This window comes from Coenobita brevimanus, chromosome 108, assembly GCF_032717465.1.
Source record: "Coenobita brevimanus isolate Jiangsu-jjx chromosome 108, ASM3271746v2, whole genome shotgun sequence".
NCBI lineage: Eukaryota > Metazoa > Arthropoda > Malacostraca > Decapoda > Coenobitidae > Coenobita > Coenobita brevimanus.
In genome coordinates this window covers 10,436,793-10,458,353 of record NC_137061.1, presented here as the reverse complement: position 1 = coordinate 10,458,353, position 21,561 = coordinate 10,436,793, and the positions used below count along the sequence as shown (strand labels likewise).

The following is a 21,561-nucleotide window of genomic DNA, read 5'->3' as shown; positions in this document are numbered from 1 at the left end:
TCCACCCCATCCCTCCATCTCATCCTCGGCCTCCCCCTCCCTCTTTCCCCCTCCACCTCACTCACATACACTCTCTTCGTCAGTCTTTCACCCTCCATCCTCTCCACATGGCCAAACCACCTCAGTGTGTTCCTCATAACGCTTCCTATCACATCCACACCACAACGCTCCTTTATATCCTCATTCGTCAGCCTGTCTCTCCACGTGACTCCACAGGCTCCTCTTAAATAACTCATTTCCACTGCTCTCACTCTTGACTTGTGTCCTTCCAACAATGTCCAAGCTTCACTTCCGTACGTTAGGAGCTGGTATCACAATACTGTCATGCAGTAACCTTTTCACTTCATGCTCACTTCCCTGTTTCTTATCACTGCTTTCAAGGAACCAGCAACCTTTCTTCCCTGCTGTACTCTTTCAAGCACTTCACCCTCCAAACCTCCATCCTTACTCATCACACTACCCAAATACCTAAACGTACTCACATTTTCCAATTCCTCACCATCTAAACTCGCTGTACATTCATTAACTTCACGTCTTTCAAAGACCATCACTTTACTCTTCCCTACATTCACCTTTAGGTTCCGTTTCTTACACTCTGTCAAACTCATCCACCAAGCCTTGCAGCTCCCCTTCGTCTTCACTCAACAACACAGTATCATCTGCAAACAACAGTACAGGGAGTTTCCAAACACTATCCTCTCTCACCAGGGCCACTCCAACATCTACTACCCTACCTTGTACCTCTTTTATTACCCCATCCATGTACAGATTGAACAACCATGGAGACATGACACATCCCTGTTTCAAACCAACTTTCAAAGAGAAAAATTCACTTAGTTCACCATCCACACGCACTGCAGCCTTAGCACCATCGTACATACTCTTCACAGCATTCAACAACTTCCCATCTACTCCATATATTCTTAACACTTTCCACAATCCTTGTCTATCCACCCTGTCATATGCTTTCTCCAAATCCATGAAAGCCGCATACAACTTCTTTCCCTTCTCTAGAAACTTTTCCACTAAAGATCTAAGAATGAATATCTGATCTACACAACCTCTTCCCTTCCTAAAGCCTCCCTGTTCTTCTCCAACTAATTTCTCTGTTCTTTCTCTAACTCTGTCTATAAGTATCCTACCATACACTTTTCCTATTATACTAAGAAGACAAATGCCCCTATGATTACCACACACTTCTTTTTCCCCTTTTCCTTTGTACAAGGGAATAATTATACCTGACTTCCAATCCTCCGGGACTCTACCTTCCTCCCAGGCCAATCTGCACATCTTCCACATCCATTCTACTACTATCTCTCCCCCATGCTTCAGCATTTCACCACACACTCCATCAATTCCTGGGGCTTTCCCCGATTTAACTTTCTTTATTGCTTCCACAACTTCTATCCTACTGATTTCTTCCTGTCTTCTCACCTCCCTCCTTCTCCCAGCCATTCCCCAGCCACTTATATTCGCATTACTTCCATCCTCTACGTTCAACAATTCCTTAAAGTGTTCTCTCCATCTGCTCACTTTTCTCCCTTCTCCCACTAGTAATCTACCATTTTTATCTTTCACTCCCCTGCTAACTTCACTTCCACCCTGTCTTACTCTTTTCACTTCTCTCCAGAACATTTTCTTACAGTCCCTCCACTTTACACTCAAATTCCTTCCAAATTCCTCATCCAGTCTCTTCTTACTCTCTCTTACTAATCTTTTCACCTCTCTCTTCCTTTCCACATATAACTCTCTCTTCCGCCTCTCAACTTCTTCCACGCCCCTACTTCTCACCCATTCATTGTATGCTTTCTTCTTTTGTGCCACAGCCTGTTTCACCTCTTCAGTCCACCACGCTGTTCCTTGCACCCCCCCTCCGTCTTCTCTTCCTTCCACACACCACATCACATGCTGCACATATTTCTTCTGTAAATATCTTACACACACCTTCACGTCTCCCATCTGCTCCCATTCATATTTGCCCAATCGTTCCTCCACTTCTCTCTTATACTCTGCCATTTTCTCATCCTCTTGTAACCTTTCCACTCTCCTTGCAACTACTCCTTCCTCTCGTCTTTCCCTTCTTCTATCCCTCCATCTCACTTGCATCCTAATTCTGGCCACCACCAAGTAGTGGTCAGAAAGTCCACTCCCCAACCTCTATACACTCTTGCATCCTTTACACATCTTCGCATCCTTTCATCCACACACACATAATCAATCATTGCCTTCCTTTCATTCAGTTCACCACCCACCCTTCTCATCACTCGCCATGTATACCTGTGGATCATTTATGCCTGAAGAGGGTATTGGCTATCACCAACCCCCTCCCAGCACAAATGTCCACTAACGCACTCCCATTCTCATCTATCTCGGCAGGCACACCCCACTCACCAACTATTCCATCCACCTTCACATTACCAACTTTACCATTCATATCACTAATCAAAAACACTCTCTCATTCCTTCCAAACTTTTCCATGCACATTTCCACATTTGTCCAGAACTCTTCTCTCACTCTTCTAGCACGATCTTGTGTTGGCGCATACACACACACAATCGCCCACATTTGTATTCCAACTTTCAACTTTACCCACACAATCCTTGACCCAACTGATCCATACTGTCTTATGCTCTTCTTCCATCTTTTACTCACAACTATACACACTCCTTCCTTTGCCCTCTCATTCTCATCTACTCCTGCACATATACCCCATCCATACTCCCATTCTCTCACACTTTCTCCTCTCCATTTTGTTTCAGTTATTCCACATACATCCACTTTCGCACCCTCAAGCACCTGGACAATCTCTCTCTCTTTCACCTCATCATTCGCTCCTCTTACATTCCATGTACTCATTACCAAGTCCTTTGTCCGGTCCTGGGTCGTCAACGTTTGGTCAGTCCTTGTCCGAGGCTTCTTGTTTGTTTTTTTAGTTAGTTGTTTTCCGGGGAGGGGCACTAACCCTCCGCCAACCCTTTTAGTCGCCTTTTACGACAAGCAGGGATACTGGGGGAGTATTCTTGAAAACCCCCCTACCCCCAGGGGTAGGGAATTTACAGTGTTGTGCAGTATTAAGAAATTAGAATTGAGAGTGCAAAGGATTAACCGTGGAGTGAAAACTGGCAGCTGAAACTGGCATGGTGCAGTTAAGAACAATGTGCAGTGTCAAACAATTATAACTCACAGTGCAAATAATTAAGTGCAGCACAACACTGGATTAATGTACATGTTTCAAGAGCATTTTCACCATTGCCAAAGCCTTAGAGAAGGTGCCCACAAACGTGCTGTAAGTACCCTGGCTGAGGTAGTCACTTCTAATTCCTCATTCTTTGGTTCCTTTTCATTTATTTCATGCTTTATGTCCATTAATAGTGTGAATAGGGTCTTAAATAGGTTTAAATAGATGCTATGCATGTCCAATGGGGAGTTATTTAGGTGGTTTTCAAAGTTAGGCTCGGTAAGGGTCCTTAACCCTTTAACCGCGGGTGTCATCCCAGAATGACATTGCAAAAACTGGACCAAACCGCGGGTGTCATTCTCGAATGTTTGTCAATATTTTGAATACCGCGCGTTTTTTCCATGCGCCAATTGTTTCAAGGGAGATTAGCTATTAAGTTCTTTCACTCCAGCCGACCCCCACCTCCCTCCTCCCCCCCTGGGCCCCCACCTCCCTCCTCCCCCCCTGGGCCCCCACCTCCCTCCTCCCCCCCAGGCCCCCACCTCCCACCCCCTGGGCCCCCCACCCCACCCCTGACCAAACACGCATCAGTATCTGTCCAGCTGTGTGAGTGACAACACTGCCGATGTGGCAGTGAAGTGCGGGCAATTACAGTGCCTTTTACCTGCCTCAGTGAACACAGAGTGGGTGTTTATCGTATGTGCAGTGTTCATATATGTTTATAGTATTATTATCAGAATGAGGTTGGCATTTGGTAATGGTGTGTGTGCGAAAAATAGTGATTACAACACCACTGATGTGGCAGTGAAGTGCGGGCAATTACAGTGCCTTTAACCTGCCTCAGTGAACACAGAGTGGGTGTTTATCGTATGTGCAGTGTTCATATATGTTTATAGTATTATTATCAGAATGAGGTTGGCATTTGGTAATGGTGTGTGAGCGAAAAATAGTGATTACAACACCGCTGATGTGGCAGTGAAGTGCGGGCAATTACAGTACCTTTTACCTGACTAAGTGAACACAGAGTGGGTGTTTATCGTATGTCCAGTGTTCATATATGTTTATGGTATTAATATCAGAATGAGGTTGGCATTTGGTAATGGTGTGTGAGCGAAGGTAATGGTGTGTGAGCGAAAAATAGTGATTTTAGATCACTCACTTCTAATGGCACTGCCCATCCAGTGATAGTCAACGAAATCATGAAACCTACATCATTGCAAAGCCAAAGGTTAGTACTTTCTAATGGTACCTTATTTTTCGCTCTAAATTTATTCTGTGCAGAGTTATAAAGGTTTAAAGTTTGTTTACATTTTGGCTGGAACCCCTGCGGGAGAGGCCAGTCGGGGCAAAACAATGCCCGTGGTTAAAGGGTTAAGTACCAGTCCAGGAGCCAGGGGCCCACTTTATGGACGGGACCAAATTTCCGTACATGCCTTTGGCTCTATTATGTCGGATAGTAAAAGGATTACTGTATATGTCAATACACAGCACACTATTTTAGTCCCCAAGCTAAGATTCTCTGAGAGCCTGGTTATTCTTTCTTCACAGGTTATATATGCACTTGATTGAATAGGAAAAAAGATTCCTATAAACAGCAATATTATTATAAACTTAGTATTAGGTACAATTTCACAGGTCTTTAAAACCCCTCAAAAATATTTAATGGAGGCTGGGCGATGTTAGACCACCTGGTGGCAGACCTCCGAAACAGGGTTTGGTGAAGCCTCTAATTCCAGTCCCTCTCCATTCACTGTAACAACACACTGGGAGTCACCTTATCTCTCAATAACCATCACTTTTACTCTTTTCTACATTTACTTTCAAGGCACAACGCTCACAGACATCAACAAAACTCTGCACTAGTCTACCAAGTTCTTGTCTCATATTTGCAAGCAGTACAGCAAGTAGTAAGACAGCAGTGGGGGAAAAGAAGAAGTGGCTAGAGTGGTTACAAGAGAGGGATTCAATTGAAATAAGAACTGAATATATTGAAAGAAGCATATAAAGAGACTATCTATCTCTATCTACCTACTGCCAGACGCCTTAACCCCATAAGGGGTGGCCACAAACAAATCCCCTCCATGTTGTCCTGTCCCCCGCCATTTCACTGCCCTGCTCCCAGCTCACACCCCCCTCTCATGCACCTCTCCACTCCATCCCTATCTCATCCTTGGCCTCCCCCTCCCTCTCACCCTTTCCACCTCACTCACATACACTCTCCTCATCAGTCTCTCACTCTCCATGCTCTCCTCGTGGCCAAACTAACGTAATGTGTTTCTCCTAACGCTTCCTATCACTTCCACATCCATACCACAACACTCCTTCATTTCCTCATTTGTCAGTCTCTCTCTCCATATGACTCCACATGCTCCTCTCAAATAACTCATTTTCACTGCTCTCACTCTTCACTTCTGTAACTCCAACAAGGTCCAAGCTTCACTTCCATACGTTAGAGCTGGTATCACAATACTGTCACGTAGTACCTTTTTCACTTCCATGCTCACTTCCCTGTTTCTTATCACTAGTGAAGAGGAAATAGGAGGAGGCAAATGATGAACTAGGAAGAAAAATGAATACACACTACTCTGAAAATAGGAAGTTATTCTGGAAAGAGGTGCAGAAATATAGAAGTGACAGTGGAAAGAAATGTGAAAGTGTAAAGGATTAAGTGGTAGATTATTAACCCATGGGGATGAAGTACGGGCCAGAGGGAAGGAATATTTTGAAACCCTGATCAATGGGAATAGAAAGAGCAGAGCCACTATAAACATTATTGATTTTGGGGGTGTGCAGAGGAGGAATGCAGTGCCAGGAGACGTGACACTCACACAGGTGAAGCGGCTGAAAAATGGGAAAGCTGCTGGGGTTGATGAGGTGTATCCAGAGATGATTAAATGTAATGGAGAGAGTGGAATCAAGTGCTTGCTGGATGTGTAAGAAGGCATGGATGAGTGAAACTGTGCCAGCAGAGTGGAAAAAGGCTGTGACTGTACCCCCGTACAAAAATAAAGGTGAGCGAAAGTGAGTGCCAGAAGTATCGTGGCATAAGTTTACTGAGTGTGGTCTGCACTTTCCTCTCCTCCATTCTTCTTTCCATCCATCTTCTTCTCTCCTTTTTCCTTCATTCTTTCCTCTTTCTTCTGCCTGAGGGTTACTTTACACTCCCTCTTGTGTCTTTCTTTCCTTCATTCTTTCCTCTTCCTTCTGCCTGTGGGTGACTCTACACTGAGTGACAAGCCAAATGGTTTCCTGTACACCAGGGAACCATTTACTACACTGGGTGGTAACCATATAACCAAATTTTGGCTCCTGGTGGTTGAGTGGGTAATAAAGGTGCTCCAATCGGATTGAGCCGGTGAAGGTTTATATCCAAGGGCTGGTTGGGGTTTATTGCACATGTAATGCCACTCAGGGATGAATGAGGCTGGTCACTCTCATCTTAAATGCCAGGACCAACTTTCCTAGCCCCGGGCTCATACGCTCCTCATGGGGCAACGTAGGATTAGATGATGGATGGATGGTAGGGGAAGTTGGGAAAGTATATGAAAGAATTGTTATAAAGTAAGAGAGATATCAGAAGTCCTAGTGAGTGACGAATAGGGTGGTTTTAGGAGTGGCAGAGGATGTGTGGGTCAAATATTTGCAGTGAAATAGATAGGATAGAAGGCTTGTGAGAAAGACCTTAAGGTGTTTATGGCATTCACAGATCTGGAAAAAGCATACGACAAAATGGACAGAGAAGGATTGTGGAAAGTTCTGCACATGTGCGGTGTAGATGGTCAGCTGCTAGATGCCATCAAGAGTTTTTATGATGGTACTGAAGCATGTATAAGGGTTAATGGGCACCTATGTGGATGGTTCACAATCGGTGTGGGCATGCGACAAGGTTGTGTGATGTCCCCATGGTTGTTCAATGTATATATGGATGGGGTTTGTTGTATGCTGATGATGCAGTACTACTTGCAAATACCGGAAAAGAATCTGGTAAGCTAGTGCAGAGTTTTGCTGAGGTCTGTGAGTGTCATGCCTTGAGGGTAAATGTAGAAAAGAGTAAAGTGATGGTTATTGAGAGAGAATATGACTCCCAGTGCGATGTTACAGTGAATGGATAGAGACTGGAATTGGTGAGAGAGTTCAAATAAATGGGTACAGTGATGGAAAAGAGCGGAAATGCACAAATGAAGTGGAATGTAGTGTGACACAAGGAAGGAAAGTAGCTGGTGCAATGAAGGCCTTGATAAAAAAACAACAGCTTGTGTGTTGCACCTGACGAGGCTTACATGAAAGAGTGTTAGTGCCAGCTTTGACATATGGATGTGAGACTATGGTGTGGCATGAAAATGAAAAGTCAAGAGTAAGAGCAGTGGAGATGGGACTGCTGAGGAATGTATGTGGAATACAGAGGGGATAGGATACGATATAATGTGATTTGTGAAAGATGTATAGTGAGGAAGTCAATGGATACCAGAATCTAAGAGAGTGTGCCGAGATGGTATGGTCAAGTGGAGAATGGATAACAACAGAGTGGTGAAAATGGTATATCTGAGCAAATGTACAGGAGGGAGGAGGCGAGGTAGATCAAGGAGATGGTGGAGAGATATGGTCGATGAGTGTGTGAGGAAGAGAGGTTTGGAAGTCAGTGAGGCTAGGGAACTGACAAGAGATTGGGCTGGCTGGATGAATATTGTGATGAGAAAAGCATGATCAGGGACTTGGCACCTCCTTTTAACGTGACAGCATCTGAACTGACTCTATCACATATGATTATGTGAAGCTACAGAACATGGAGAATGTTTTTGGCGTATCCGATACAGCCAGGGTTCCGGGGGCTTGAATGATGAGTGAATGGAAGTGTGGCCCACTGGATTTGGGCAAATTTGGGCTGTCTGGACATTGCTACTCCTCACTCTGACGTAGGGTGGGAAGGGAGGTCCAGATGATGATGATGACGATGATGAGTACTGCATCATCAGCATACGACAAATTTGAGATATTCCATTCATCATCATTCATTACCAACGCCATCCCTCTCTCCATTACTTGTGTTTTTACTTCTCTCATCACCCCCATCCATATACAGTATATATTGAACAATCATGGAGACATGACACAACCTTGTCACACACCCACACCGATCGTGAACCATTCACTTAGTCATTTACCCTTACACATGCTTCACAACCATCATAAAAACTCTTGATGGCACCATACATGTGCAAAGCCTTCCCCAATCCTTCTCTGTTTAATAAAAGAAAATAATAATAATAAAAAAATCCAACACAGACTACATAATGTAACACTACAAACAATATACACACATCTGCACCTACATCACATTAGTCAGCATTTACATAACTGGAACAACAATGCAACACTTCTAGCATCCTGATCCTGTGGTCTGCCCCAGCAGAGTTTGTCAACTATCTCCCTGCTGCAGATCTCTTTAGTCATAGCTGATCATAAAGAAAACCACAAACAACAACAAGAACAGTCTGTGTACCTCCACCAACTCAGGCAATAATTCTACTGTAAATGAATGGACTTTCTATACTGAACATTATGGGCCTTGGTTCCAAGTCTGCTATCTTCTTTCATGTGTGAGATACACACAATTTAGTGCTTTCATGTTTACAATCCTGGCCTTCACCTCTGACCTTTTTCACTCAAAATTTAATTACCTGTTCCAACAATAGGCCTCAAAGACTATTCTATAACTAGTGCGCATTCCAACCAACAGGTTTGCAGTCATGTTACTGACAGACAGAAAACAGTCAAACTGAGCCAAAATTATAACCTCGGTGGTGGAGGTAACAAGAGCAACAATTTACAAGTCCTACCATCAGCTGTGGTGGCCTGCTGGTGTGGCTGCAACATATTCTGGAACTCTGTCAGTTCTGTGTGCCGGATGATTCTGTCGAGGTGCATCTTCTCCAAGATGTGGTAACACGGCAGCTTCTGGCAACGCTCATCCTTGAACAGAGTACCCAGCATCCTTGACCGCTGCTGACCTGAGGTGTAGGAGAGGTTAATTTACATACAGTAAACTCTCAACTATTCAGTGTAATTCAGCCAACCCCTATGCTGTATAATGTGAAAAGCCAGATATTGGTTAGTACCCCCCATCAGCTCGACATTTGGCACTGAGCCGGATACAGTAAAAGTCCTTTTATTCGGCAGCTGATTGTTCGGTAGATCCGACATTTCGGCAGTTTTGAGAAATACAGTAGTCCCATTTACGAAAATCATTGATTGTTCGGCAGATGTCCGGAATCATCACGGCAGTCTAGGAAGTGTTATCTGTGGCTTGTAGGCCTAATGTATCAATACACTTCTGTATGTTCACTAATTTCTATATTTTTATTCAGATTCAGGTATATTACTGTATTGATTACAATATTGCACAGTATCATACACTACTGTACAGTAACCACCCCCACCAAATTAGCGAGGGTTACGTTCCAAGCCCCCACGCTAATTCTTGAAATTCTTTCATTCTTGATGCCTTCCTGAAAATGACACCGGTAATTGAGTAGCCCATGAACCACTGACACTGTAATGCATTACCCATAAATAAATGTTGCTTGTTAAATCAGTTTCCCCATTGTGTTTAGCTGTACGGCTGTGACAGCTCTAGTATTTTCATTCCTCAGCATAATGGTGGAAGGGACTGTCCTGTTTAACTAAACCTAACCTAACCGAGTTTCACTGTACCTAATAATTTAACCAAACCTAACCTAACCTAAAGTCAGAAAAATACTTAAAAATAAACTGGAGGAATATGAATTGCTAAGGTCTCTCTGATGAAAGTTAAACGTACATTTAGTGCTCATTCTTTTGTTTGTTTTTGTGCTTAACGTGAGAGAGCATTGATGCAAACAGTAATATATCCCATTAACCCCTTAATAACCTCCGGCACTGAACAACCTTTTACAGTACCGATGTCAGTGATGTCAAGTTAGTGTGAGCTATAAAGAAAATTGAACAATTATGGGGAGGGAACAAAGGTCACTGGTATGTTTACATGACTACGCTACGATTCCAAGCAGTTAGGTGGTCGGTTAATCTCAGATGTTTTCGCCCATTTGGTAAATACACCGTAACTTTATCAATCTTTCCATGACTCATAGCGAATCATAGCATGGGTTTAGGAAGCTAAATAACACATTGCTAAGTGAGCCAGACGATTATCTTCACATCTTTAAGAAAAATAAATTGATTTCAGAAGTATGGAAGAACTTTACGTACTCAGAGAGAGATTTAATTTCTTCCCTTTTCTTATATGACGCGAAGATAATCGTCTGGCGCACCTAGAAATGTGTTATTTAGTTTCCTAAACCCATGCTATGATTCGCTATGATTGACTGGAGAATTGATAAAGTTATGGTGCATTTACCAAATGGGCGAAAACATCTGAGATTAACTGACCCCCTGACTGCTTGGAATCGTAGCCTAGAGTCGTGTAAACTTACCAGTGACCTTCATTCCATTCCCATAATTGTTCACAGTTTTTCCATAGCTCACTAACTCGACATCGGTACTGTAAAGGGTTGTTCAATGTCGGAGGTTATTAAGGGGTTCATGGAATACATTAATGTTTCCATCAGTACTCTCCTTTCACATGTAAAAAAAAAAAAAAAACGAACAAAGAGTGAGTGCTAAATGTAAGTTATAACTTTCATCAGAAAGACCTTACCAATTCAGATCCCTTTACGTTATTTTATGCAATTTTCCGACTATTTTATTTTGTTTGGAAAAAGTGCTGTATACAGCACTCACTCCAAACATATTTGTAATAATATAAGTAGTGATAAGTTCACCAATACAAGTGATGTACTGAGCTGGTAGGTAATATTCCGTATCATTTCGGCCATCCAGGAAGTGTTATCTGACTTGTAGGCCTACTGTGTCATTACCCTTGTATATGTTCACTAATTTATATACAGTATATATATATATATTTCAGATTCAGGTATAGTACTGTATTGATTGCAGTAATGTACAGTATAGAGTACTCTCTCCAAACACAGTTGTAATACCATAAGTGGCGATGACAGTGTTCACCAATATATTTAAGGTACTGAGTGGGTAGGTTTTTGATTATTCGGCAAATCTAATTTCTCGGCATCATCCTAGTCCCATAGATGCCAAATAATGGAACTTGTACTGTATTGTGTTACCATACTATCCATCTCAACCCTCTATCCTGAATATTTTCCCAAGAGTAAAAGATAAAACTAAGCATAAAATTCAATACAGTACAGTAATAGAGTACAGTATATAAGTAATCCCTCATATATCCGAATGCCCAATATCCGAGCATCCCCACTAACTGGACATAATCGTCCTGGGATCCAATATTCCCAAAATAGGACAAAAACCGCAAAAAATTCGAAAAAATCTAACTTTTTTTCCACCTGTAATTTGAAGTTGCCGCCTGGCGCCGAACAGTTGTTACACAATGGTTCTTTCACCCCTTCCTTCCTCCCCCCTCCCCCCTCCCCTGTCAGGGTTGCCATTTGGTATTTTTCATTACCAAGTGTGGGCCAATTTGGTAATGAAAACTTCGTTTGGTAATGAATCAGAATAATGCATTACCAAATGGATTTTTCACATGTATGAGGATACACAGGATGGAGATGGTGGATTGTTTGCTCTCTCTGATTAATCTGCTACCCTACATAGCGTGAAATTAATCAACATAGTGTTAATTATAAGGAGAGTGATTACATGTATTTCCACTTGTATATATAATTAGTGAAGAATAAATAATAGCTTTACGAATTTGGTAATGAAAAGTTAAATTTGGTAATGAAAGTTGAGGAGATTGGTAATGTGGCCGTTGCGATCTGGCACCTCTGTTACCCCGCCATCATCAACAGTCATAGCCTAACTCCGATCGAGAGCAGATGCTCATAGCAGTGCAAGCCACAGGTGCTTGTTTTTTGTGAATAAACAGTGAATAAACTGCAGTACCTCACCACTAGAAAACACAGGAATTTACAGTGTTGTGCAGTGTTAAGAAATTAGAATTTTGAGTGCAGAGGATTAACTGTGGACTGCAAACTGGCAGTTCAAACCAGTCCAGGAGCCAGGGACTTGTAAGTACCCAGAGTGTTTAATATTGTATAAACTCACTTTTAAAACCTCATTTTATGGTTCTTTTGCATTTATTTCAGTCCTTTATGTCCCTTATTAGTGTGATTTGGGTCTTAAATAGGGGCAATGCATGTCCAGAGGGAGTTGTATAGGTGTTTTTCTGAGTTAGGGTTCATAAGTACAAGTCCAGGAGGCTGAGGCCCAATATCCGGACAGGATCGCTATGCGGACATGCCTTTGGCTCTATTACATCGGATATTAGAGGGATTACCGTACAACATCGGTTTGCTACCGCTCACGAGCTGGTTGAGACGCCTCAATGCCGGATATTGCAATGAACCACTGATTACATCCCATTTCAGTGCCAGATACTGCATAACTTTGCTAGATGTTGTTTTAATAGAGCCAAGCCAGCAACACCGGATATTGCATTGGGTCGGATATTGCGACAACAGATAACTGTGAGTTAACTGTATATACATGTATAATCTACAACTATACAACACTGACTGACATAGTTTAAAATCTGTTATGGCTTGGCCCCAGGTTCAACTGAACATGAACCAGATAGACTGCACTCTGAAGCTGCACTTCTCCTTCAGTTCATCGTCCTCTTTCAAGGAATACTGATGGAGGTGAGGGTCATTTGTGTAACCACACAGATTGCATGGTTAAATCAATGCCATCACATAGAAGGCAGCCCTCTCCAGCAACAGAAGTGTAGTGGCTAATGCATCCTTGTTAATAACATCACCTCAGTCATGAATGACGATGCCACAGCACGTTTCAGATCTGAAGATTCAGTATAGGTACCCGAGCAATGTTTACAAAGGATACCGTAATTGTGTTACCAGAATTTTGCATATGGGAGGGTAGGTGGGATACAGGAAAGTGATGCAACCTACCAGCTGATGCTAACACAGTACAGATGAGGGCCTTTTTCAGTGCCTCCATCCTTTCATCCTCATGAATGATAGGTCGGTAGGAGAGCTCATTGTATCGCTGGGCTGCCTCAATGAACTTACGGCGGTAGTCCAACACCCTGGCATAGCACACCTTGTAGTAGATCTGTAGCTGCTCATTCTTGGATTCAGCCTGCAAAAAATTAACCACATGATACAAGGGTGTACTTAGGATACTTTTTAAAAATCTAATTTAGTTTCAAATTTCCCCCTCTCCATCTTCTGGCCAAAGTTGTAACAACTGATTAAAGCTAGAATATGATGCTAGTCATAAAAAGTGTTATGGAAAGGATGAAGAGCCATAGTCTTGCCTTCTTCTGCCACCAATCTACATGAAGTAAGCAGCAAAACAACAAATATTTAGGCTATGTTAAGGTGAAAGAGTATAGTTTATTACTGTATATATATACAGTAAAAGTCCAATATTTCGGCATCCAAATCCCCGGCAAATCTGACATTTCGGCAGTTTTGAGAAATAGTCCCATTTATGAAAATCTCCGATCATTCGGCAGATTCTCCGATTTTTTTCGTCAGCCTTGAAATTCTCCATGAGGCTCGCCAACTAGCTACCCGCCTTTACCCGCCTTAGTGAGTGAGATAGTGAAAGTGATGGAACGAGTCTACCACTGCCATGAAGCTCAGAGGCTAGCTCTTTCTCCTATAGCATAAAGAGAGGACAAACATGTAGTGAGTCTAGCATGGGAAAGAGAATCTGTTTCGCCATTCTTCCGAGTTGTTGCTGTGCTGCTGCCGACTTCTCTTGATTCTTCTGTGAGCTTTGTGAACTTCGTACCGAAATACCTCTGAAATTACTATTCGAGTGTGCTGTAAGCACCGTAACATCAGACAGGAGCTTTGTAACACCTGAGTGGACCAGCCGTGTGTTGTGAACAGTATAAACATCTTCTGCGTGCTTTGAAAATGGCCTCCACGTGTGGAAAGTTAACTGGTGTTAGCAAGAAGCGTACACATAAGATGTTGACTATTGCTCGGAAAACTGAGCTGTTGAAAAAATTAGAGGCTGGCATGAGTAGGAAACAGATTATGGATGAGTTTAACATAAGCTCCTCTGCTCCCTCCTCTCCATCACCAACAGCAGTCTCTGAACCTCAAGCTCTACTGCCGCAGCAACAGGGAGAAGAGTCCTTAGAGCCTGTTGCAGGACCCTCTACTGCTGGGGACTTCTTCCAGCAGTAGCAGACTCCAATCAACCCCTTCTATTGTACATATGTAAATAAGGAACCTACTATAAGTTTAGGTAAGTGCATGTGAACTTGTAGGCCTACTGTACCATTACATTTATATACAGTATGTTCACTAATTTCTTTATTTTTCATATTCATGTATAGCACTGTATTCATTACAGTATTATACAGTATCAAACAGTATACAGTACTCTCTCCAAACACATTTGTAATGATGTGAGTAATGATGATAGTGTTCACCAAAACATATAAGGTACTGAGTGGGTAGGGTTTTCGATAATTCGGCAATTTTGATATTTCGGCACTTGTCTGGTCCCATAGATGCCGAAAATTCGGACTTCTACTGTATATATATATATATATATATATATATATATATATATATATACTGTATAACAAGTATAGGGCATTATTTTCTACAAAGATAATATGGTATGTCGTAGGTAAACTCTCAGTTGTCCATCATTGCAGTATCCAGCCCGATGCAATGTCAGGCACAGCTATCCTGGCTCTGTTAAAGCAATATCCAGCGAAATTATGCAACATCCAGCGCCCAAAAGGGACGTAACCAGCAGTCCAGTGCAATCTGGTGTTGAGGCATCTCAACTGGCTCAGAGGCGGTAGCCAACTGGTGCCAGGGAAAACTGAAGCTCATGAGCCAGTGCAAACGCCTGCTATGCACCAGCCAACCAGAATCTGTCACAGGGGCTACTCACCTGATGTGCTGAGAATATCACCATGCCTTCATTCGTGCCCGTGGATGTTGTAGAGTGAAGACATACTGTACCTGTGGGCTCTGACCTTCTGACCACATGGTTGCAATATCCCGGTGCTGTGACTAACTCTGTGATGTTCCGGCCTCGTATGTTTGTCATTACTGTATTGCAAAGCTAATGGCCTGGCAGTGCTTATGTCTTGGTTGAATACTGTGAATGTGAAAATACTGTACTGTTTACGAGTGCAAACCTCCCAGTGCTGTTTCTCCTTCCCACATGCCTCACCTGTGGCCTCAAATACTTGTTACTGTACTCAATGCTAGTTGTGCGAGATAGCTGAGTTTGTGGCTTTTGTGGTGGTCCCCTGGCTGCTGCAGGTCCTGCTGACCGTGTGTTTTGCCTTGGTCGTTGTTTCCATGGAACCTTCACCATCTGCTGAGAGATATTGTGTCCCATGGATAGAAGGTTGAGCAAGGCTGGACCATCACAAGGCCAGTGGAGCATTATGACATGTCTTGAACCATGCTGCAGGCCTTACAAAGAACAAGCACTCCATCAAGATGTTCTTCCAGGGTCAACATGGTGTGTCTGCGCAATGGCGTGAATACAAGATGATGGCCAAGCCACGCTTTGGTGAACCCGGCCAGGCCTGCCTGAAGTGGTTTCGATAACAGCGTGGCAATGGTGTGATTGTATGTCTTGTCGAGTTGAAGACTGCAGCCACCAAGTTCACTGAGCAGCTGGGGATCATGGATTTCAAGACGTCTGAAGGTTGATTGACTCGGTTCAAACTCTGACGTGGGGTGTCCAATAAGATGACCTATGATGAAGTGTTGGATGCAGACACAGTAGGAATTGATGAGTTTTGCACCAAGCTTAAACACCTGATTGATGAAGAAGGGTTATATGAAGAAGGGTTATAACACAATCAGGTTTATAATCCTGACGAAACTGGTCTGTTCTTCAGGTCATTCCCAACTAATACCTTGGCTGACAAGAAGGAGAAGTCGTTACCTGGTCATAAAGTGAGCAAACAGCCCGTCTTTGTGTCATGCAAATGCAACAGGCTCCCATCATCTAAAACCTGTTGTGGTGGGGCATGCCAAACAGGCACACTGTCTTCGGGGTTAATGGATTGTCTCCCAGTGATTTATTTCCACTCACTGACGGCTTGGTTTACAGCCAAGACCCTCAAAGATTGGGATTATAACATGCTGTGAAGGATATTGTACATTATCAAACTGAGCTTCCTGGCCTTGCCTGTGACCAAGTGAAAGCTCTGCTGCCCCTTGACAGTGCTTCTGCTCATCCTTCAGAGATGGAGTTGGTTAGAGATGGAGGTTGTATTAGGGTCGTGTTCTTGCCCCCTAATTCGACCTCAGTCTTGCAACTCATGGACCAGGGAAATATCGTGGCAACGAAGAGGTTGTACCGCAAAAGGCTTATGGAAGATATGATGGTTGTGCTTGTGCTTGAGGATGAGGAGGAGGCAGCCCAGGGTGTGGACAGTAGGGGAGAAGAGGACCTTGGCCAACCTCAAGTGGTATTCCCACAAGTCTGCATTTACAGTTGGGTGCTGGTTTGGAGGGAACTCTCTGCACTTATGCTTGAGGATGGTTAAAACATGCTCCTCAAGGGTGAAGAGACCACTGCTGACTTTACCGGCTTCTAAGCTCAGGTCTTTGTCCAGCGTGTGGAAGCAGCAGGACAGGTGATTGAGAACGTGATCCACGGTTGGCTTGAAGTGGACGAGGGAGACCACGGGTACCAGACCCTGTCCGACAGGGAAATTGTGGAGTCCGTGACTACAGGGGACACTGAAGATGAAGGGGAGTAAGAAGAGGAGGAGGACGATGACGACGATGTTGCAGAAATCCTGAAGCTGCAGTAGGTTCATGATGCAGTGGACATCATTCTCGACTACTGCGAGCATCCTAATTGGCAGCTCATGTTTACCGGTGCCTTGGCCATTTACCTGTGACAGGGCCATAAGAATGTGATAAAGCTTCAGCTGAGAAGGATCCTCAGGTGGTTCTCCATCACATATTTTTCTGTCCTGTGACACCATCTACTGTGTTGCCACAGCCCTCAACCTCCTCGCATGTCCTCTATCGCCCCAGCCTTCAGTCTCCTTGTACTGGCCTCTGTCAACCCAGCCCTCCACTTCCTCACATTTGTGTCATTTACCCCAGCCAGACACCACCACGGCCACATGGGATTGTGTGTACCGTACAGTACTTTACTGCATGTTGTACGTTTCCACCCTCCTTTGATGCCAACACTTTGTGGGTTCATACAGTCCTACACTATGTACTGTATTACTGTACTGTATCTCTACTGTATTGTTTTTATATGCTAGTTGTCATCTTTTACTAATTGTAAAGTTTTTAGGATAGAGAGTCAAGATCAATAAAATCACAATATTCGGCTCAAAGCCTATTGTTGAACCGAATACTGTATGCAATATCTGGTGTTTCATTTCATTCGGTGTAGGACTTGGCTGAATTCATCATCATCATCTAATCCTACTTTGCCCCATGAGGAATGTAGGAGCCTGAGGCTAGGAAAACTGGTCCTGATTTTTAAGATGAGCGTGGCCAGCCTCACTCATCACTGAGTGGCATTACGTAAGCAATAAACCCCAACCATCCCTTGGATATAAACCTCCACAGGCTCAGTTCGATTGATCACCTTAATTACCCACTAAACTGCCAGGCGCCATAATCTGGTTATATGGTTACCACCCAGCGTAGCAAATGGTTTCCAGGTGTACAGGAAACCGTTTGGCTTGTCACTCCATGTAGAGTCACCCGTAAACAGAAGGAAGAGGAAAGAAAGAAGGAAAGAAAAACGAAGAGGAAGGAACAAAGGAAAGAGCAGTCACAAGAGAGCAGCACCGCATTGAGTGAGTGGATGATGAGTGCCCCCACACCTACCACTTGGCTGAAGTACAACGGATAATTGAGTTTATTGCAATTGCATATATGTGTCTTACTAGAATATATGTAAAGATTTGGCATATCAGCCACTTTAATGTGCTGATGTATCCAATTTTATGAATAAAGAAAAACAGCATACTGATATTACCCCATTCATGGCGTAATATCGGCAGGGGTTTGTCAAATACAGGCAGACCCTGAAGTATGGTACCACTATATGTGATATCCCAGATCCCCAGATTAGTGATGGAGGTGGAAATACCACCCTACCCCTCCTAACAATGGCCAAACTCCGGTTTAAAGATGGGTTTTAGTTTTTTTTTTTACTAATTTTGATGATATTTTAGACTTAAATTTTGTGTTTAGGTTGATTTATAGATTGTTTTTAGACGTAGATCACAGTGTGTTAGTCATAGGTGAGATGAACATTGTCATTTTGGGGGATAGTTTTTTTCCAGACTTATATTTGATGATTTTCAGATTTTATTTTTGGGTTTAGGTGAGTTAAAAACTGCTTTTAGGATAGTCTAGCTTGTTTTAAAGCTATCTAGGGGTTTAGGTTAGCAGGAAACTTGGTTTTGGACTCATTTGGATGGGTTTAGGACTTGGTTGGGGGGGCAGCCCATGGCTCAAAAACGCATCCCTATATTTTATATGTTAAATCCACCCTGAGATACGATACCTCCCCCAGCGATGGGCTTTTACTTAACCAACTGCTTCATTAAACTGGGGTATGCCTGTACACCAATGACCATAATTAATTTTACTTTCATGAGGAAAGTTTTGGAGAACACAGCTTTAAAATTTAGTCTGTAGGTTTGATATATGCCTTTCTTACCACAGAGATGTTTAACCCATGGATTGCGAGCCACAGCTCAGGCTGGGTAGCTTCGTGTTGCAAGCCACAGCTCAGGCTGTGCTGGCCATGCGTCACTGCTAACTACTGCACCCCTACGCAGACTTAAGCATTGCGCAATGCACAGACGGAGAGAAAGAGAGATTTTTTCGTTTCACCAGATGATGCCCTTGATGTTTATCTTCAAGTTTATGATAAAAACAAAAACAAAAATTTCTTGTTTTTGTGTTTTCATTTTTTCACTACTCCTCTATGTAAACCCACGCATGGCCCTACGCAAAGATGGAGAGAGAGAGATTATTTTTTTTCACCAGATGATGCCCTAGATCTTTATCTTCAAGTTTATAATAAACAAAAACTAAAGAAAAAAACTTTTTTTCTTCGTTTTTTGTGCACCACGGGGTGGGATAAAAAAAAGGTAATTGCATCACAGTCCACGGTTTAATTTGTAGTAATGGCAACCAAATTTTATTATTATTTTTTTAAATAGTGATGTTTCCTCATTGTACAGTATATATAAAGCCCCATTAAGACACAGGTAAAATGAGACAAATATTTACAGTGAGTAAACCAAGCCCGTAGATGGACCCAAGACAGCATTGGTTATTTAGATGCCCCCCCCCCCTTTTTTTCTGATTGAATACAACAGTATGTAAGCTATTTAAACAGTGATAGGTTCACTGGTATGCAAGTAAACTGTTAAGTTCAGGTACCATGTTATAAGTTTGCTATACTGTGGATAGCCTGGTATGATGAATACCCCTCCCTCCACCCAGGTAGTTTATCTTAAATGGGTTTTACTGTACAGCATATGAAACTTTCAGTCCAGAAAGTCTCTCCTAATCTGCATAAAATTGGATTTGTCAAGTTCAAAGGGTTGAGCAGACTTTATAACCCCTCCTCCTTACCAGTTTAATTTTAGCATTTAGCATGTTATATCCTCTAGCACAGTATTGCAGTCAGTGGCAGCAAGAATGAATAATATAGGACATATTATAATGCCAGGGTTAAGAAGGGCATTGTCAAAACTTGTAACTCCTTAACCCCTTAACCCAGGATGACAACATATGTCGCCATTACATAAAAAGTCCCTCACCCCGGGTGACAACATATGTCGTCCAAACAAATTTCAAAATACCCGGGCATTGGAGTGGCGGTATCACGTTGTCACACGATGTTGCCACCCTCACTGTTTCCACATACCACCACCCACGCAGCCATGCTTGCCACAGTCAGTCACCCTTTGACCATAGATAAGTGAACATATCGTGCTGTCGCTCTCCCAGCCTGCCACTCCCACCGCGCCACTTTCGACTGACGAACCTGGCCCCTCAACTTTGACCGCTTATAAAAAGCCAGAGGTTAGTACTTTCATTTGACACCTAGTTTTTTATTCTAGGTTAAGTAGTTTTTTTTTTTTGGTGAATTCCTTAAAAGTAGGAAAATTTTGGCGATTATGCCCGGGTTAGCATGAAGGTGGGCGAAAATATGCCCGGGGTTTAAGGGTTAAATCTGATGACGTATTTTGCTATTTTATTTTCATCAGTTTAGGTTCATGCCACAGTGCTGCAGGAGTCAGTATAGGCCATATATGACTCCTTCAGTTCAAAGAGTCTCACCAAAGCAGATTAAAATCATCTGGAGATAGCAGTAATAAACTATACTCTTTCACCTTAACTTAGCCTAAATATTGGTTGTAGAAATAGCAGTACAGTATATATATATATATGAAATGGAGGCGGACAGGGCAACGTAGAGATCATTTGTTTGTGGCCATCCCGAACGAGATTGATGCGTCTGGCGATAGATAGATAGATAAATATATCTTACATATATATACTGTATATATATATATCTATCTATCTATCTATTTATATATATATATATCCCATTGGAGCCATGTGTCCCGAGTATTGGACAGAACTGGGATTTTTCAAATCCTTATAAAGTAGGGAACCCCCGGGGTAGGGACCTATGAGCTTCGCAACTATGAGCCAATAGGCGGAGGGCAGTACGCTTAGTACCCTCCCACTGCAATGCCTCGCCCAGCACCCCTGGGATCCAATGGGTTAAATATACAGTAACCTCTCAAATAACGCAAGGGTTAGGTTCCTGGAGAGGTCACGTTAGTTAAAAACACGTTTTTTAAACATAATTTTCCCATAAGAATCAATGGTAATATTGGGGGTTAGGTTCCTGGACTCTGGGAAAGTCTACCCATTTGGGGAGTTATGCTACTCTAAACTTAAAAGCAACAATATTAATCTGAAGGAAAATCCACGTAAAAAACAAAAACAGTATATCTGGGGAGAAATAAACATTTGAGCCCTAGTTGGGCCGAAGCAGTTTACTTCTCCCCAAATACATACTGTTTTCATTTTTTATGTGGATGCTCTTTCAGTTCTGCTTCATTCACGGCACTGTGAAAGTTCCTCAACATTATTAATGCATTAGTAGGTCATAAAAACACTACAGTATAAGTAACATTTTCATTACAGTAAGTAGGTCACAAACAATAACAACACACAGCCTCACTTTATCTGCGCATCACTCGTCGTCTGCGGCTGTCCCTCCACCCCCCTCTCCCCCACCTCCCGCCCCTCCCCAC

The 21,561-nt window shown here is 42.8% G+C and overlaps 1 protein-coding gene across 2 annotated transcripts in view; it reads right to left on the bottom strand.

The window, feature by feature from the left end:
• Window positions 1-21,561, bottom strand: part of CSN4 (COP9 signalosome subunit 4) — a 137,708-nt gene that overhangs the window by 6,290 nt on the left and 109,857 nt on the right. For both annotated transcript variants that reach the window (XM_080285750.1, XM_080285749.1), the window contains 2 exons: window positions 13,181-13,370; window positions 9,017-9,187 (listed from right to left, as the gene is read on the bottom strand). In XM_080285750.1, the coding sequence (XP_080141876.1) occupies window positions 9,017-9,187; window positions 13,181-13,370 (361 nt within the window). The remainder of the gene's footprint in view (window positions 1-9,016; window positions 9,188-13,180; window positions 13,371-21,561) is intronic.